The sequence below is a fragment of the Lepidochelys kempii genome, chromosome 9 (assembly GCF_965140265.1).
Source record: "Lepidochelys kempii isolate rLepKem1 chromosome 9, rLepKem1.hap2, whole genome shotgun sequence".
NCBI classification, from domain to species: domain Eukaryota; kingdom Metazoa; phylum Chordata; order Testudines; family Cheloniidae; genus Lepidochelys; species Lepidochelys kempii.
In genome coordinates, this window is record NC_133264.1 from 87,504,418 (window position 1) to 87,519,368 (window position 14,951).

Sequence of the window (14,951 nt, forward strand, 5' to 3'; positions counted from 1 at the left end):
CAAGAGATAGATTTCATGTGTATTAACAAAACTAACTACAAAGAAAGGGAAATATAGAGACATCTAGATATTTGGTATTTTTAAAGGCCAACCATTTTCACACCTGGGTGCCAAAAGTTAGGCTTCAAAATCCATATTTTGGTTCCTAAATCATACAGGTGCCTAACTTAAGCAATAAAGTTTGAAAATGTCAGCTCTACCCCATTACACAGGTGTAATTCTGGAGTTAATGTATTGGCTTCAATTGAGAGAGTCTGGATTTACACTGCTATAACAGAGATCAGGATTTATCTCTAATAACACCTTCTATTTAGAATGGAATCTTAACAGAGTAGGTTGTGCAACCCCTACTCACATTAGTGAACACTTAATCAAGCAGTTTGAAAGTAACCCTATCTGACTGAGACATTCACAGTAGAATTGTCTGGTTTAAAATACTATAAAAATTCTCTAGCTGGATAATTTTTGCCATTATTATTTCAGTTTGATTTTGTAAAACTGATGGATGGAAAACAGTTAATTAAACAGGAAGCAAGGAACTCAGAAGAGTCTCAGCACGCTCCTAGGAATTTGATCTTAACATCCCTGCAAGAGACAGGTTTCATTGAATATATGGATCAAGGAGCTTGGCACATGGCATTTTACAATGACGGAAAGAAAATGGAGCAAGTATTTTTATTAACTACAGCAATTGGTAAGAACAGTTACCCTGCCATTCCTATTCTGGTTGTTATGTTAAAAAGCTGCATTTGAAAAGGAATTATTTAGCCTGATTTCCAATCTGATTTCAACAGATTTTACTTTGTTTTGATTACCTTGACTTCAGTGTATTTGCTTCTCCTTTACACCAGGGTAAGAGGAGAATCATGCCTCTCGTTAAAAATGGACATTATGAATTAATGAAACCTAAACCTTTGGTATATCTTAAAATCATTAATTACTAGTGTTGAATGTCTACGTATTTTCTAGGTGTTTTAATCTATTGCAAGAAATTACAGGGGAAGTGTGCTCCCTGTGTATATGGCGCCCACCCACCTTAAAAAAAAAAAAACCTGTTGTATGTTCTTCTTCTTCCTCTCTAGTAGGCAATAGTTGATTAGGAAACTGCCCACCCATGTGCTGACATTATTGATAAGGATGGGGTGGGTACATAACAAAGAACCAGAGGAAGCCATTTGGCTTGGTTCCATTGAAAACATAAGAAGGCAGGGAGGTGGGCTGCAGGAAGTGTTTGCTAAATAGAAAAAAGCAATAGAAAAAAGAATGCTAATTGTGAGTGGTTATTAGAAATAAAGGAGAGTAAAGAGAAAGCACAGTGTTTTAATAGTTTAAAAACCTGAACCGCTTTCTGTTAGAGGTACTATGTACTGTTGTTATTCAGCTAATTAAAAAGGTTCAAAAAGTACAAGATTTGCTCAGTAACAAAAACATAAAACAGTTTTTGCACCTTTTTTGTCAACCATGCAGTGCCACTCTTTGGTACACAAATATCTACCTGCAGTAGGCAACTATCTGAAGATGCTCTGTGTTGTCTTTTTGGTGAATCTACCTGCAGTTAGTCTTTTTTAATTAATTAAAGGTGGGGAGATTATTTTACTAACTTTAGATATTGTTGGTGAGCGGTTCTCACAAATAGGGTTTGTTACTCATTAAAGTTTAATTTAAGGTACAGTACTTCAGTATTTCCAGCAGTTTTGGTTTGCCATAAGACTTTAACCACTTTGCCCTTTAGTTAACCTGTTCAACCATATGTTTAGCAAGATGTCTTTACCAGTAATGGATATCCCATCTGCTCTCTATAACAATTATGTTCTATTTTTACTTGATGCTAAAGACCTTAATGTATGGGCCAGTGGAGAGTGCCATTCAAACACACAGATTATCAAGGACTTCACTCAAAGTAATCAGAAAGGCAACAAGGAATTGTAAAGGTGAATTTAGTCTGAAAGAAGACAAAATTTACTGTGTTTAGAGTGGAAAGTGAGCCTCTTACAAGCAAAAGAGACATGATTATTTAATCCCTTGTGTGTGTTAGCCTGTGATTTAGCATTGGAAGAGTTTCCTTTGCATTTTTCCATCCCAAGGAAGGCTAAAGATAAAGTTTGCCTCCACACTGAAATGTCATAGGCTTTACCCATGGCACTTAGGGATTTCCACTAAAGTCTAATGAGAACATCTAAGAACATAAGAATGTCCATACTGAGTCGTGCCATTGGCCCATCTAGACTAGTGTCCTGTCTTCCAACAGTGGCCGGTGCCCCATGTTTCGCAGGAAATGAGCACAACAGGGCAATTTATCAGGTCATCCATCTGCTGTCATCCAGTCCCAGCTTCTGGCAGTCAGAGGTTTAGGGACACACAGAGCATGGCATTGTGTCCCTGACCATCTTGGCTAATAGCTATTGATGGGCCTATCCTTCAGGAACTTAGTTAATTCTTTTTTAAACCGCCTTCACAACATCCTCTGACAATGAGTTCCACAGGTTGACTGCGTTGTGTGAAGAAGTACTTCATGTTTGTTTTAAACCTGCTGCCTATTAATTTCATTGGGTGACCCCTGGTTCTTGTGCTATGTGAAAGGGTAAATAACACTTCTTTATTCATTTTCTCCAACTATTCATGATTTTATAAACCTCCATTGTATCCCCCCTCCCTTAGTTGTCTCTTTTCTAAGATGAAGAGTTCCAGTCATTTTAATCTCTCCTTATATGGAACCTATTCCATACCGTTAATCATTTTTGTTGCCCTTCTCTGTACTATTTCCAATTGTAATATATCCTTTCTGAGATGGGGCAACAACTGCACACAGTATTCAAGATGTGGGTATACCATAGATTTATATAGTAGCATTGTGATACTTTCTGTCTTATTATCTATCCCTTTCCTAATGGTTGCTAACTGCTGCTGCACATTGAGCAGATATTTTCTGAGAACTATTCACAATGATTCCACGAGCTCTTTCTTGAGTAGTAACAGCTAATTTAGACCCCTATCATTCTGTACGTATAATTGAGATTATGTTTTCCAATGTGCATTACTTTGCATTTATCAACACTGAATTTCATCTGCCATTTTCTTGCCCAGTCACTCAGTTTTGTGAAATCCCTTGTGACTCTTCACAGTCAGCTTTGAACTTAGCTATCCTGAGTAATTTTGTATCATCTGCAAACTTTGCCACCTCACTGTATACCCCTTTTTCCAGATCATTTATGAATATGTTGGACAGCACTGGTCCCAGTACAGATCCTTGGGGAATCCCACTATTTACCTCTCTCCACTGTGAAAACTGCCCGTTTGTTCTTGCACTTTGTTTCGTACCTTGTAGACAGTTACTGATCCATGACAGGACCTTTCCTCTTATTCCATGACTGTCTATTATGCTTAAGAGTCTTTGGTAAGGGACCTTGTCAAAACCTTTCCAAAAGTCCAAGAACACTGTATCAACTGGATCACCCTTGTCCACGTGTTTGTTGACACCCTCAAAGAATTCTAATAGCTTGGTGAGGAATGATTTCCCTTTACAAAAGTCATTTTGACTCTTCGCCAACATATGTTCTTCTGTGTGCCTGATCTCTTGAGATTTAGCATCTCTGCATATCACACCAAACAGGAGTAATTGCACAGAGGTGTCTGAAACAGTACTCCACTATTTGCTAACATACTTCCTCACAGTAGTATAGCCTTTTCACTGAGAAAACAGGAAGAAGAAATTTAGAAATATGACTTACTTTTTGCTACTATTGAGAAGTTAGATGCTTTGGACTCAGGCTATTGAAAAAACATCACATCAGGTGGCAAACTCTCCTTACTTTCCTGAAGAATTTGGTAAAGGAGCAAACTGAGCTACTATAAACTAACAGGTTTCAGAGTAGCAGCCGTGTAAGTCTGTATTCGCAAAAAGAAAAGGAGTACTTGTGGCACCTTAGAGACTAACCAATTTATTTGAGCATAAGGTTTCATGAGCTACAGCATCCGATGAAGTGAGCTGTAGCTCACGAAAGCTTATGCTCAAATAAATTTGTTAGTCTCTAATGTGCCACAAGTACTCCTTTTCTTTCTACTAACAAACAGTGATTCTATCTGTGAAGAAAGTTTTAACCTCGACGACACTGGGTTTTTTACCTTTGAACAGACAGCTGTATGTAGGATATGGGCAGCTGTGTGCATGCCAGTGAATATCCATCCACATGGTGTAAGCTCATTGGGTGATTCAGCCCAAATCAAAACACAGTAATCAGCAAGAGCCAACATAAATCAAACCAAGTTACCATAAGCAAAAAATAAATAAATAAATAAATAAAGATGCTTATGTCAGTTATGTATGCAGTTACATCACTTATTTTGACTAGTTAAGGATGAATTTCAAAAGGGTATTGAAACATTTCCAAATAGTCCAAACATTTGAGCCTCTTCCCTGAGGTAAGGCTCTCCTTCCTGTCCCAGCGATGGTGGGCAGATACTCTACTTCTCACAAAAGATCTTTTTCATGCAAAAGGATGTCCCAGGTCCTACTCCCCATCTTCAGAAGTCCTTCTTGTTGTGAAGTCAAATGCTTCTTTCCTCTTCTACTATTAATGTTGAGCACTACCCAAAAGTCTTTCTGCTAGGCTCTGCTCCTTTACTCAAATTACACCAGTTTGGGGGCCACCTGGCACTCTCTGCAACAGCTGCATGTTCTGTATGGGTCTTGCATCCCAGGACTGACCTGGTTCCACCCTGCTTGTTTTGTGAGAGCTAACATAATTGAAGCCTTACATTTGTGTGGCTGCATGGTCTTGATAGATAGCTATTGTATTGATCTAAGCTACTGTACACATTGAAAGACTATGGGAAATGTGAATTTAGATAAAGAACTATTAACAATTGTATAGATGCAGGTTTAAGGACCTGTAATCTATAATGGTTTCTTCTCCAGAGCTGGAAGTTGGAATGATCTCCAAGTTTAGCATAAGATTTAAAGAGATTTACTTCTGGAGACCTGAACCTCAGCACTGATTTACTGAAGTGAACTTAATCACATCACATCTTGCCAATCAGATTACTAACCTACATTAAACTACACTTTATTCATCCCTTTTTGTAAAAGTGGGAACCCTTTTCTCCAAAAATAGTTAACTATAGTCTTAAATGAACTTGCCCAATGCCTTTCTTCTGTAAACAGACTTAAATTAATGGGAAAAAAAGAGAAAGCATTTAAAGTAAACTGAAAATTTCTCAAAAATTACTTAAATTCTTCTAAGGCTTTTAATGGTGGTGAATTTAACACAAACACTTACTTTAAAAGCTTTCCATTGTAGCATATTACAAATTAAATATTACTTGTTACATCTAAGCTGTCAAGACAAATCTAATATTTGTAAGTTGCTTGAACAAAAAAACTTTGCTTGATGCTGCCTACGAATGAAAATGAACAGTTTGTCTCAGCACCTTGTTTGGATCTTGAGAAATGTATTGCAGATGATTGTGTTGTAGCTGACACTCATTTCAGAAGTCAGTTCATTCCTTTTATTGCTTACAATTTTCTTTATAAGTAGAAATCATGGATGGCTGCTCCACTAATTGCAATGGAAATGGAGAGTGTATCTCAGGTCACTGCCACTGTTTCCCAGGATTCCTCGGGCCTGACTGTGCAAGAGGTAATCTCCTATTAACTGAGTTAAAATACAAGATGATGAGCATGATTTTTAATATGAATCTAGTGCTTGTGAAGAATGTCAGACTGATGGTCCAGAGACTAAAGACTTGCTAATGTGCCTTTAACCCTCAGCTGGATGGCCCCTTCAGGTGATGCTTAGGGTAGCTTCTGCCCATTCAGTCTTTGGCCAAGGGGGTGCTAATTAAGGCCAGAGATAGTTTTGTCACATAGCCATCTTTCCTCTGCAAACTGGAATAAAACTATCAAAAACCCATTCACATAGGCCACAAACCAGCTATCAGGTACTAATAACTTTTAGGTTTCAGAGTAACAGCCGTGTTAGTCTGTATTCGCAAAAAGAAAAGGAGGACTTGTGGCACCTTAGAGACTAACCAATTTATTAGAGCATAAGCTTTTGTGAGCTACAGCTCACTTCCTCAGATGCATAAAAATAACTTTTAGTTACTACTAACGTGGATTTGAACCAGCAACCCACAGATGAAAGTTTCTTTTTCCCCTTAGCAATCCACAGTTTCTCCTATCTCTCCCTCTCACCATTCTGTAATTTTAAAATCCAAAAAGAGGTATATTTAGTATTTAGTTTATGATTTTTTTAAAAAATTACTAACAAAAATGTCTTGTTAGAAAAGCAATAGAAGTAAAACCACCTGTTCTATGCCCTAAGACTGAGGATCGGGAATGACAGAAATTCAAAAGAGGGAAGTTTTTTTTTTTTCCAAAATCAAAAATATCACTTTCCTGATATTTTAAGGTGTCAGAGATAAAGAAGGAAATAATTCCGATTCACTGTAAAGATCAAGAGTGAATTCAAGATGCACTGGTATTTCATATAAATGGCTGTAATAATTGGTAGGTACAGTCTTCTGAATATCTGTGTATATGGAGTTCTCAAATCTATTCTACTCTTCTCTCAAATCTAAGATCAATTTTACCTCAACATTATACTTTGGCTCAGAGATTGGTTGTAGAACTTTTCACCTCCAGGTTTCTGTTTTACATATGAATCAGTAACGACCAAAACTACAGTAATCTTAAAGTTGTTCAGTGGCATAAAGAAAATAAGTGGGTTGTGTCTTAGTTCACAGTTAACAGGTATTAACATCACAAAAACCATCCCCACAGTTAGCAATAAGAAGCATCATTGTGGGAAGTCTCACTAAAGAGATCAAAAGGTGGGCAGAGAGACTGACCTATGGTCCATATTCTTTATCTCTAGAGCTGCCCATTTTAGGTGAGTTAAGGTACATTAATGGAGCAGAATGGTGACACTGGCACTGTAGCGGAACATGTTTGTTGATAAAAAATAATTCATATTCCAAAGCTTTCAGTCTGGCCCCTTTTGCAAGAACTAAAATCACATTGCCAGTCAATGCAATACTGTAATTAAAGAATGATAAATGCAATAAATGTTAATACCCTTAAGAATTTACATGTATCTCGGAAATCTAATTCTTTGCCTTCTTCAGACTCATGCCCAATACTGTGCAATGGAAATGGAGAATATGAGAAAGGTCACTGTGTATGTCGCAATGGATGGAAAGGCCCAGAGTGTGATGTTCCGGAAGAACAATGTATTGATCCAACCTGCTTTGGCCATGGTACTTGCATCATGGGAGTATGTATTTGTGTCCCAGGATACAAAGGAGAAATTTGTGAGGAAGGTTTGTGCTATTTCTCTTATTTCTACCGTTTTAGTGTGTTTTGTTTAAATTGATGCCATCTTTGGCATTTAAATCCTTAGGAAACCATGTCGATTTTAATTACTCTTGAGAAATAGTAGGATGCTTCCTGGTAGGTAACTTCACCGGGTCATGGGAAGCATGTTAGGCTTCCAAATCCTATTTGAAGTCAATGGGATTTAGGCACCTACTTCTCATTTGTCAAGGGACACAGAAAACGTTTTTATGTTGGGGGCTCAAGTTACAAAAAATAACAGTTCACCTGGCTGTTGAATAACAACAACTATTGAATATTGTTTTTCACGCCATCTAATTATTATTGCAGGGACAATCCTCTGCCAACTCAGTTTGTTCTCTACAACCCAGGAGTACAGTTCTCTGATAGATTTCAAGCAGCTGAGACTTTCTCTTTCCCTGGAGTATCAGCTCACTCTTGGTTGCCAGGTTGAAGGTCTCTCCTTAGCAGGCTCTGGCTCCTTTCTGCCCTGGCTGGGAAATGTCTCAGCAAGAATAGGTTCTTATTCTTGTGAAAAGGAATATTCTGTATGCCTGAGTGAGGGTTACCTGCCTGTACTTCTCCCAATATTTCTGCAGCCAGGCAAACTGTTTCCCTCTCCAACGTAGTGCACTCGCCACCTGTCGCACCCCTTCTGTCAGGGGTGGATGCTGCAAAGGGTTTTCTCTGGCCTTCTACTGGCCATCTGCCTCTCGATAGGTTTTCGGTGGCTGAGTCCTCTGGCCATGTCACGTAAAGTTCAGTCCCCCTTTGCGGTAACAAAAGGTCCAACTGAAAGTCCAAGCAATAATTCTTCTGCCCATCTCAGGTTCCACTGACGAGTTCTTACTGGCCCTCCCTCCAAAAGCCTAACTTGCTCCTGCAGAGTTACTCCTCTGTTGCTTGCTGAAGGATCCTTACTGGCTCTCCGTCAGGGCCTCCTTCCCCAGAGCCTAATCTGCTCCTGCATTTGGGCTCGGGGTTGGTAAGAAAATCCAAGCTCACCTTGTGCTGTTTCCCACAGCCTGTGCTCAACACAGCCTCTCTTTGGTTCTCAGGCCTCTTGTTTCTCAATTCTTTGCTGAACTTATAAGTCTTCAACCGTCTCGAGCTCCACGGAAGTACTTTTACTGATCCTGTCTCAGGGCCTCCCCCCACAGTAGCCCAACCTGCTCCTTCAGAATTCTCCCTTTGTTGCTTCTTGTCTTAGCAGGTTTTCCCTCACTGCTTTGCTTCCCCAGGGTCTCTGGCAGCTTCCTCTAGGGATCCCCCTGGTCCTTGTAGGCCCTAGTTCTGCAATCTCTCTCCCAAACTGAGTTCTCCATTCTGTTTGTATAGTCTTTTCCTAACCTTTTCACAGCTGATGTCACTAATTATCATTAAGTTGTCATATCACCATCAGCTGGGGGCTAACTGCTTGGTCACAAGAAAGGCTGACCCTGACTTGCCTTAATGTGCCAGCCAGCCTGTCACACCCTCCTTCCCCAGAGGCTTTTGATCTTCCTGCTTTTTCTTTGCAGGAGGAGCTCTGATCCCCTCTCTAGGGAAACCAGAGATAGGTTCAGCTAGCTACCACTCCCCGGGGCTGATTCCCAGAGCATCCTGATTGGCTCTTTCCCTCCTCCACCTCCCAACCCCACATGACTATCAAATGCTCTTTTAACAAAGGGATGTGGGAGGCCAAATGTCATTGTGAAACCATGCTTTGATTTTTTGGCTGTCCTTTAGCTGCCTCTGACCCCAGTCCTATTATGCATAGGAAATAAACGGCCTCCAACTGCCATCTAATTTATAGTCTTTTCCTTGTCAGTCTGTGGCTAAGAGAGGAACCCAGAAGGTTACAAAGCAAAATATAAAAGCAGATGTTTTTTAGTGTAATCAATAGATCCAGGTGTAGGCTGTTTCTTCATTCTGTCACCTAGACTGTTCTACAAAGAACACACTGACTATATAAAACCAAGAGGCCATCTAAGTGCTTCCATTTGCCAGAGGCTAACGTGTGTTTTTTAATTAGGCAATCTTATGCCATTCTTTTTAAGTTAGTAGTGACTGAGTGAAATACAAAAACAAAGTGTATATTTTCAAGGTGCTAAAATGAAATCACTTAAAACATTGCTGAAATAAAAAGAAAGAAGCTATGCTTCTAATAACAGGTGGATCAACTTCTGCTGGTTGTAGCATTCACCATCATGTTTCTACCATCATATAGAACAGAAACCAAAAGTCAGTTGCCTGATACTGTTGGCATTTCTGAGAGACCTCATCAACCACAATGTAAATCTTTCCCTGGGCATAACTTTGGGAAACAAGACATTCTTTCTGTTCATCCTGATTGATGATTTTCAATGGCTCCATTATTATTAAGCTACTGGTAGCATACTTTGTTTCCACTAGTATACAGCTTTTAGATACAAACTACTTTTGACTAAGTACACAGATGAAACTTTCACACAGTCCAGATTCTCTAATTGGAAAAAGGCATGAGACAAATACGAGAGGAAAATATCTATCATGAAGCAGTTGATATTCTTAAAAAGGCCACAAAGAATGTTGATACATGTATTCAGTACTCTAGGGGGAAGATTAAAATAGGAAAGCCGAATGAAAATACTAAGTGTTGTCTTATCCAAGGACTTGCACTGCAAGGCCATCATACTGAACAAACTAAACTGCACTTTTAAGTGGGTAGAGGTAGAGCTTTTTTAACTGCTTTGTTTGATCCTGATGTTTCGAAGTGGCTGAAAAAGAGTCAAAACAAATTCACAAGTTCAGTTATTCAGAATCAGATACTGGAAATCTTACACTCTCTTACAATCTTAAGCTTTCTGGAAAGTTGCATGCAACTATGTAGACGAAACAACAGACATCAACCCAGAGCAAGTGGTTTAATGGCTGCAGCATGAATGATAACATGACATGAACGTACACGAAGAGTTCATTGGATTGCACAACTACATTGGTGGAGGTAGTCGTACTAATAATAAAGATATATTATTGTGTCTAAATCTGAGGATCAGCAACTGTTGCGGAAAATGCTATGATGGTGCCACTAACATGGCAGGCTTAGTAGCAATTGTAGGAACCAGAGTGAAACAGGTGAGGAAACTATACAAGAGCTAAGTAGTATTATTTATTATGTACTCACAGTTGTGGCATGATTTGCATGAAATGCTCTATATCAGGACATTAAATATGAAGTGTTAAGTGTATCACCAGGGATCTGTATCTTCTCCCCAGCAAATTGCACTTTATGCGGAAGCACTGGCTTCACTTTCTGAAAACTACCTTGGACTGTGTGCAGATTGGGAGGTTGTGAAGAACGCAACAAAAGATCCTGAAACAAAACTTCAAATTGGTTTCATCGCAGCTCTCATAGAAAAGTTTAACTTCCTCGCTGATATTGAATTAGGTCAGAAAGATGGTAGACAGTCCATGCAAAACTCTGCAAGTGTTAAATATTTCAGCAATAGAAGGCCAATCTGTTGTGAAGATGACACTCAGTTCATCTGATTGGATGGTCTTAAGTAAAAGCTATAACTTTATCTGGGAGCACATCCATCAAAAATGTTTAAAGTCAGAGATAGTTGGAATGCCTAAATTTCCAAGGAAGAGAGAAATTGCCAAGGAAATGCAAATAGGGACAGGAGAACCCAGCTATACAAATTCAGCAAAGGAATTTTAAAAGTACACATACTTCAAAGAAATTATCTTAAAATGTCCACTATTCAATATCGATTTGTACAGAAAGGCTACAAAATTATTCAAAATCTTGAAACTCTCATAACATCTACTGTATTTTCCACTGCATGCAGCTGATGAAGTGGGTTTTAGCCCACGAAAGCTTATGCCCAAATAAATCTGTTAGTCTCTAAGGTGCCACAAATACACCTAAATTAAAGTTATTCACTAGAGCTTGCTCAATATTTAAGGAACAATTTAGTCCAAATTTAGAACAAATTTAGCCCTTTTGTCTGTTTGCAAATTGTTCATCAGTGATTATGATTTGTATGAGTCTGGTCATTATCCGTAATTGCCCAGTGTATATATTTTGTGAACATGTGAGTTCTTCTTAGTGAGTATTTAGTCAAGGATTCATTATTCGAGATTGGTGGATGACCAGGTGATATTGTTTCAGGTACAGATTCTTGGATCCAAAGCCAAAATTTACTTTCCACAGATATTTGTGAGAATAAAACTTTTCTTTTCCAATAGGAAACAAAATATGGTGCAAACATACCTAATGAGAAATACTAAGCAGTATTCCAAAAATGTTAGGTAGTATCTCTCCCCACTCTGTGCCCAGGTCTATTATTGAAATACCAGTATGGCTGGGCTGGGTCATTACCTGATAGACGTATAATAATGTAAAATAATCTACATTTTAACAAATTGTCTATATAAAAATGGACATGACAGGTGAAGCCATTATGATCTCTGGAGGTCTCTATTATTGCATGAAGATTGCACTGGCGTCTCATTTTAGAGAGTGAAAAAAATGTCTATGCATATTTCTGGCTGTGACTTAAAGGAAATGTGGACAAAGGCTGTCACGTGGTTATATGCACACACTGTTGTGCCTGAGTATCATAAAAGATTCACTGTTGTTCATCATCTTGTGTAACATACATAGAGTAGTTTAAACTATAAATGTAATTAATTGAGTTAAATAAAGGTGAAGTGGTAACCTTAATTTCTTAATTTCCTGCATATTCAAGTCTAATGAGCCTGAGTAAAGACTACTAAAGTGAGTACTTTAAAATACTAATGTGAGTAAGGGTTCCAGGATTGGGCCCTTTATAGCACTTTAGTATAGTTTTGTTTCCTCTTTATCTGTTAATATTGCTCTGCTTGAACAAAATGATTGCACAAGAGCCATTTTATTGCCTATTTAAAACAACCATTTATGTTGTATATTAGAAAATCAATGTAAAAGTGTCAGTGGTATTCACTAAATATTTTATTTATTTTTCTCCAGAGGATTGTTTAGATCCTATGTGCTCTGGCCGTGGTGTCTGTGTTCAAGGGGAATGCCACTGCTCTGCAGGCTGGGGAGGAGTAAACTGTGAGACATCTCTTCCTGTATGTCAAGACCAATGCTCAGGCCATGGGACTTTCCTTGTGGATACTGGCATCTGTAGCTGTGAGCCTAAGTGGACAGGTTCAGACTGCTCAACAGGTATACTTAAAAAAAATTTTCTTTTTTAAATAAAGACTATGAAATTCTTGTGTTTTCTATTCAGTTTCTGTTAGGAAATACTATACTACAGTACATCAGTGTTAATAAAAAAACAATTAATATGATCCAATATCAGACTTTGTGGGACGTGAACATGGAAATTATTTTGGCAGCTCCTGTTTTCATGTTGTCGTGTTGCAAAGATAAATTAGGTTTTTTTCCTATGACAAGCATCATGATTACATGACTGTATAACAGCTAGGGCACTATGCCTGTGAGGGTCTGAATGCCTTTGCTTTCAAGTTGGCGTTAAGAGTGCTCAGCACCTTTCAGGATCAGGTCTTCAATGTATGGTAATAATCCACCTCAAAGGAGACCACGAAAATATCAACAGTCCTGGGATGAATGGAAGAACATTGCCTACACCCAGTAAATCATGGGCAACAGAAGCCTCTGGCAAAAATAAATTCTAAAAGAAAAATGAATTCCCATCTGCTGTGCTGGGATAAAAACTAACTTCTTCCTTAAAGGACCATCTAGGTTTAATCCCATTCAATTTGTTTAAGTGCAGAGATGATCTCACTATGTACTTTTAAAAGAACTGACTGTGCTCGGAACAAGAAACTATTTAACATTTGATTCCTGTAATAGATCATGTCGTTTCCAAGATGCATGCCTCTGTCATTTCTTTATTTTTTGCTCATAGCTTATGAGGCTCAGTCAATGATTATAGCATTAGCTGTCCCCTCTCTCTCTCTCTCTCTCACCACAACACAACACAAACTAGATCCGAATGATAGTTTTTTCTGAATACTTTGCAGTACATCTAATGCTCCACGCTTGCAAGGTTCTGAGCATCTCCAGGGAGTTGCTGGAGACCTTTCAATCCCACTGGAGCCAAGCATGCGTAATCGGACCCCCTTTCTTCCTTCCAGATGCACAGATAACATTAATGACAGCTAAATACAGGTACATATGGGAACAGACTTCCTAGTGTTTTCTCTGTAAATGTATCACTAGCTAGAAACCCCACTTCAGCAAGGCAATTAAGCACATGCTTAAGTCACATTGAATTCATTAGTTAAGCCCACGCTTAAGTGTTCTGATGAATTGGGACTATAGTGCCCAAAATGTGGGAACATTTATAAGCAGCAATATACTGAACTGCCAGTAATTCTGAACGGTCAGTGAATGGTTGTTCGAAAGACTTTTCAGCATTCAGTCCATGCCATGGGATTAATAATACATTTCATCTCATTATGAGCCTGTCGGATATGATACTTCCGTTGATAAGAGTTCCGTCTACTGGCTTTCAATAATATGAAAACCCTAATGCTCACATTTTCATTATAAGTGTCTCATTATATGCTGAAAATGTTCCCTAAAGTAATATACTAGTATGTCCATTAATAAAAACAGATAATAAGAGGAGGTGGTTCTGTGACTGCATGTGATTATTGTTGCCAGGAAACTGGTTCCTTGTCAGTGGAGAGAGTGGGGCAGATCCTGAGTCCAGCTGAACTGCACACAGGGCAGGGTGCAAAGGTCATGTAAAGCTCACTAGTGTGTTCCCTGATGCTGAGACTACTGTATGCAGGACAAGTCCCTTGTGTAAGTTTGACCAGCCTGGGTATGCTGAGTTTTCCCTCTATAAAGGTATCACACAAAGGAGTCAGACAAAGAAAAAAACAACCCAAAACAAAACAGTTAAAAGTTCACAATTTAAAAATAATTAGTGCAAAAACTTTTAGCTCCTGCAGCTTAGAGCTGGCCATTATTTCACATTGAGAAAGTAGAGATTTGCCAAGTATTTTGAGGGGAAAATTCACTGTTGTATATAGAAAAGGAGTACTTGTGGCACCTTAGAGACTAACCAATTTATTTGAGCATGAGCTTTCGTGAGCTACAGCTCACTTCATCGGATGCATACCGTGGAAACTGCAGCAGACTTTATATACACACAGAGAATATGAACCAATACCTCCTCCCACCCCACTGTCCTGCTGGTAATAGCTTATCTAAAGTGATCATCAGGTTGGGCCATTTCCAGCACAAATCCAGGTTTTCTCACCCTCCACCCCCCCACACAGATTCACTCTCCTGCTGGTGATAGCTCATCCAAAGTGACAACTCTTTACACAATGTGCATGATAATCAAGTTGGGCCATTTCCTGCACAAATCCAGGTTCTCTCACCCCCCTCCCAAAAACCACACACACAAACTCACTATCCTGCTGGTAATAGCTCATCCAAAGTGACCACTCTCCCTACAATGTGCATGATAATCAAGGTGGGCCATTTCCAGCACAAATCCAGGTTTTCTCACCCCCACCCCCACCCCCATACACACACAAACTCACTCTCCTGCTGGTAATAGCTCATCCAAACTGACCACTCTCCAAGTTTAAATCCAAGTTAAACCAGAACATCGGGGGGGGGGGTAGG

General features: G+C 39.0%; 1 protein-coding gene across 18 annotated transcripts in view; it reads left to right on the forward strand.

The window, feature by feature from the left end:
* The window catches only part of TENM1 (teneurin transmembrane protein 1), a 1,403,901-nt gene that overhangs the window by 1,207,449 nt on the left and 181,501 nt on the right, over positions 1-14,951 (forward strand). For 16 of the 18 annotated variants that reach the window (XM_073361279.1, XM_073361281.1, XM_073361273.1 and 13 more), the window contains 4 exons: positions 484-694; positions 5,532-5,636; positions 7,123-7,317; positions 12,306-12,506. In XM_073361279.1, the coding sequence (XP_073217380.1) occupies positions 484-694; positions 5,532-5,636; positions 7,123-7,317; positions 12,306-12,506 (712 nt within the window). The remainder of the gene's footprint in view (positions 1-483; positions 695-5,531; positions 5,637-7,122; positions 7,318-12,305; positions 12,507-14,951) is intronic. The other 2 variants (XM_073361276.1, XM_073361278.1) reach the window with 1 other exon arrangement.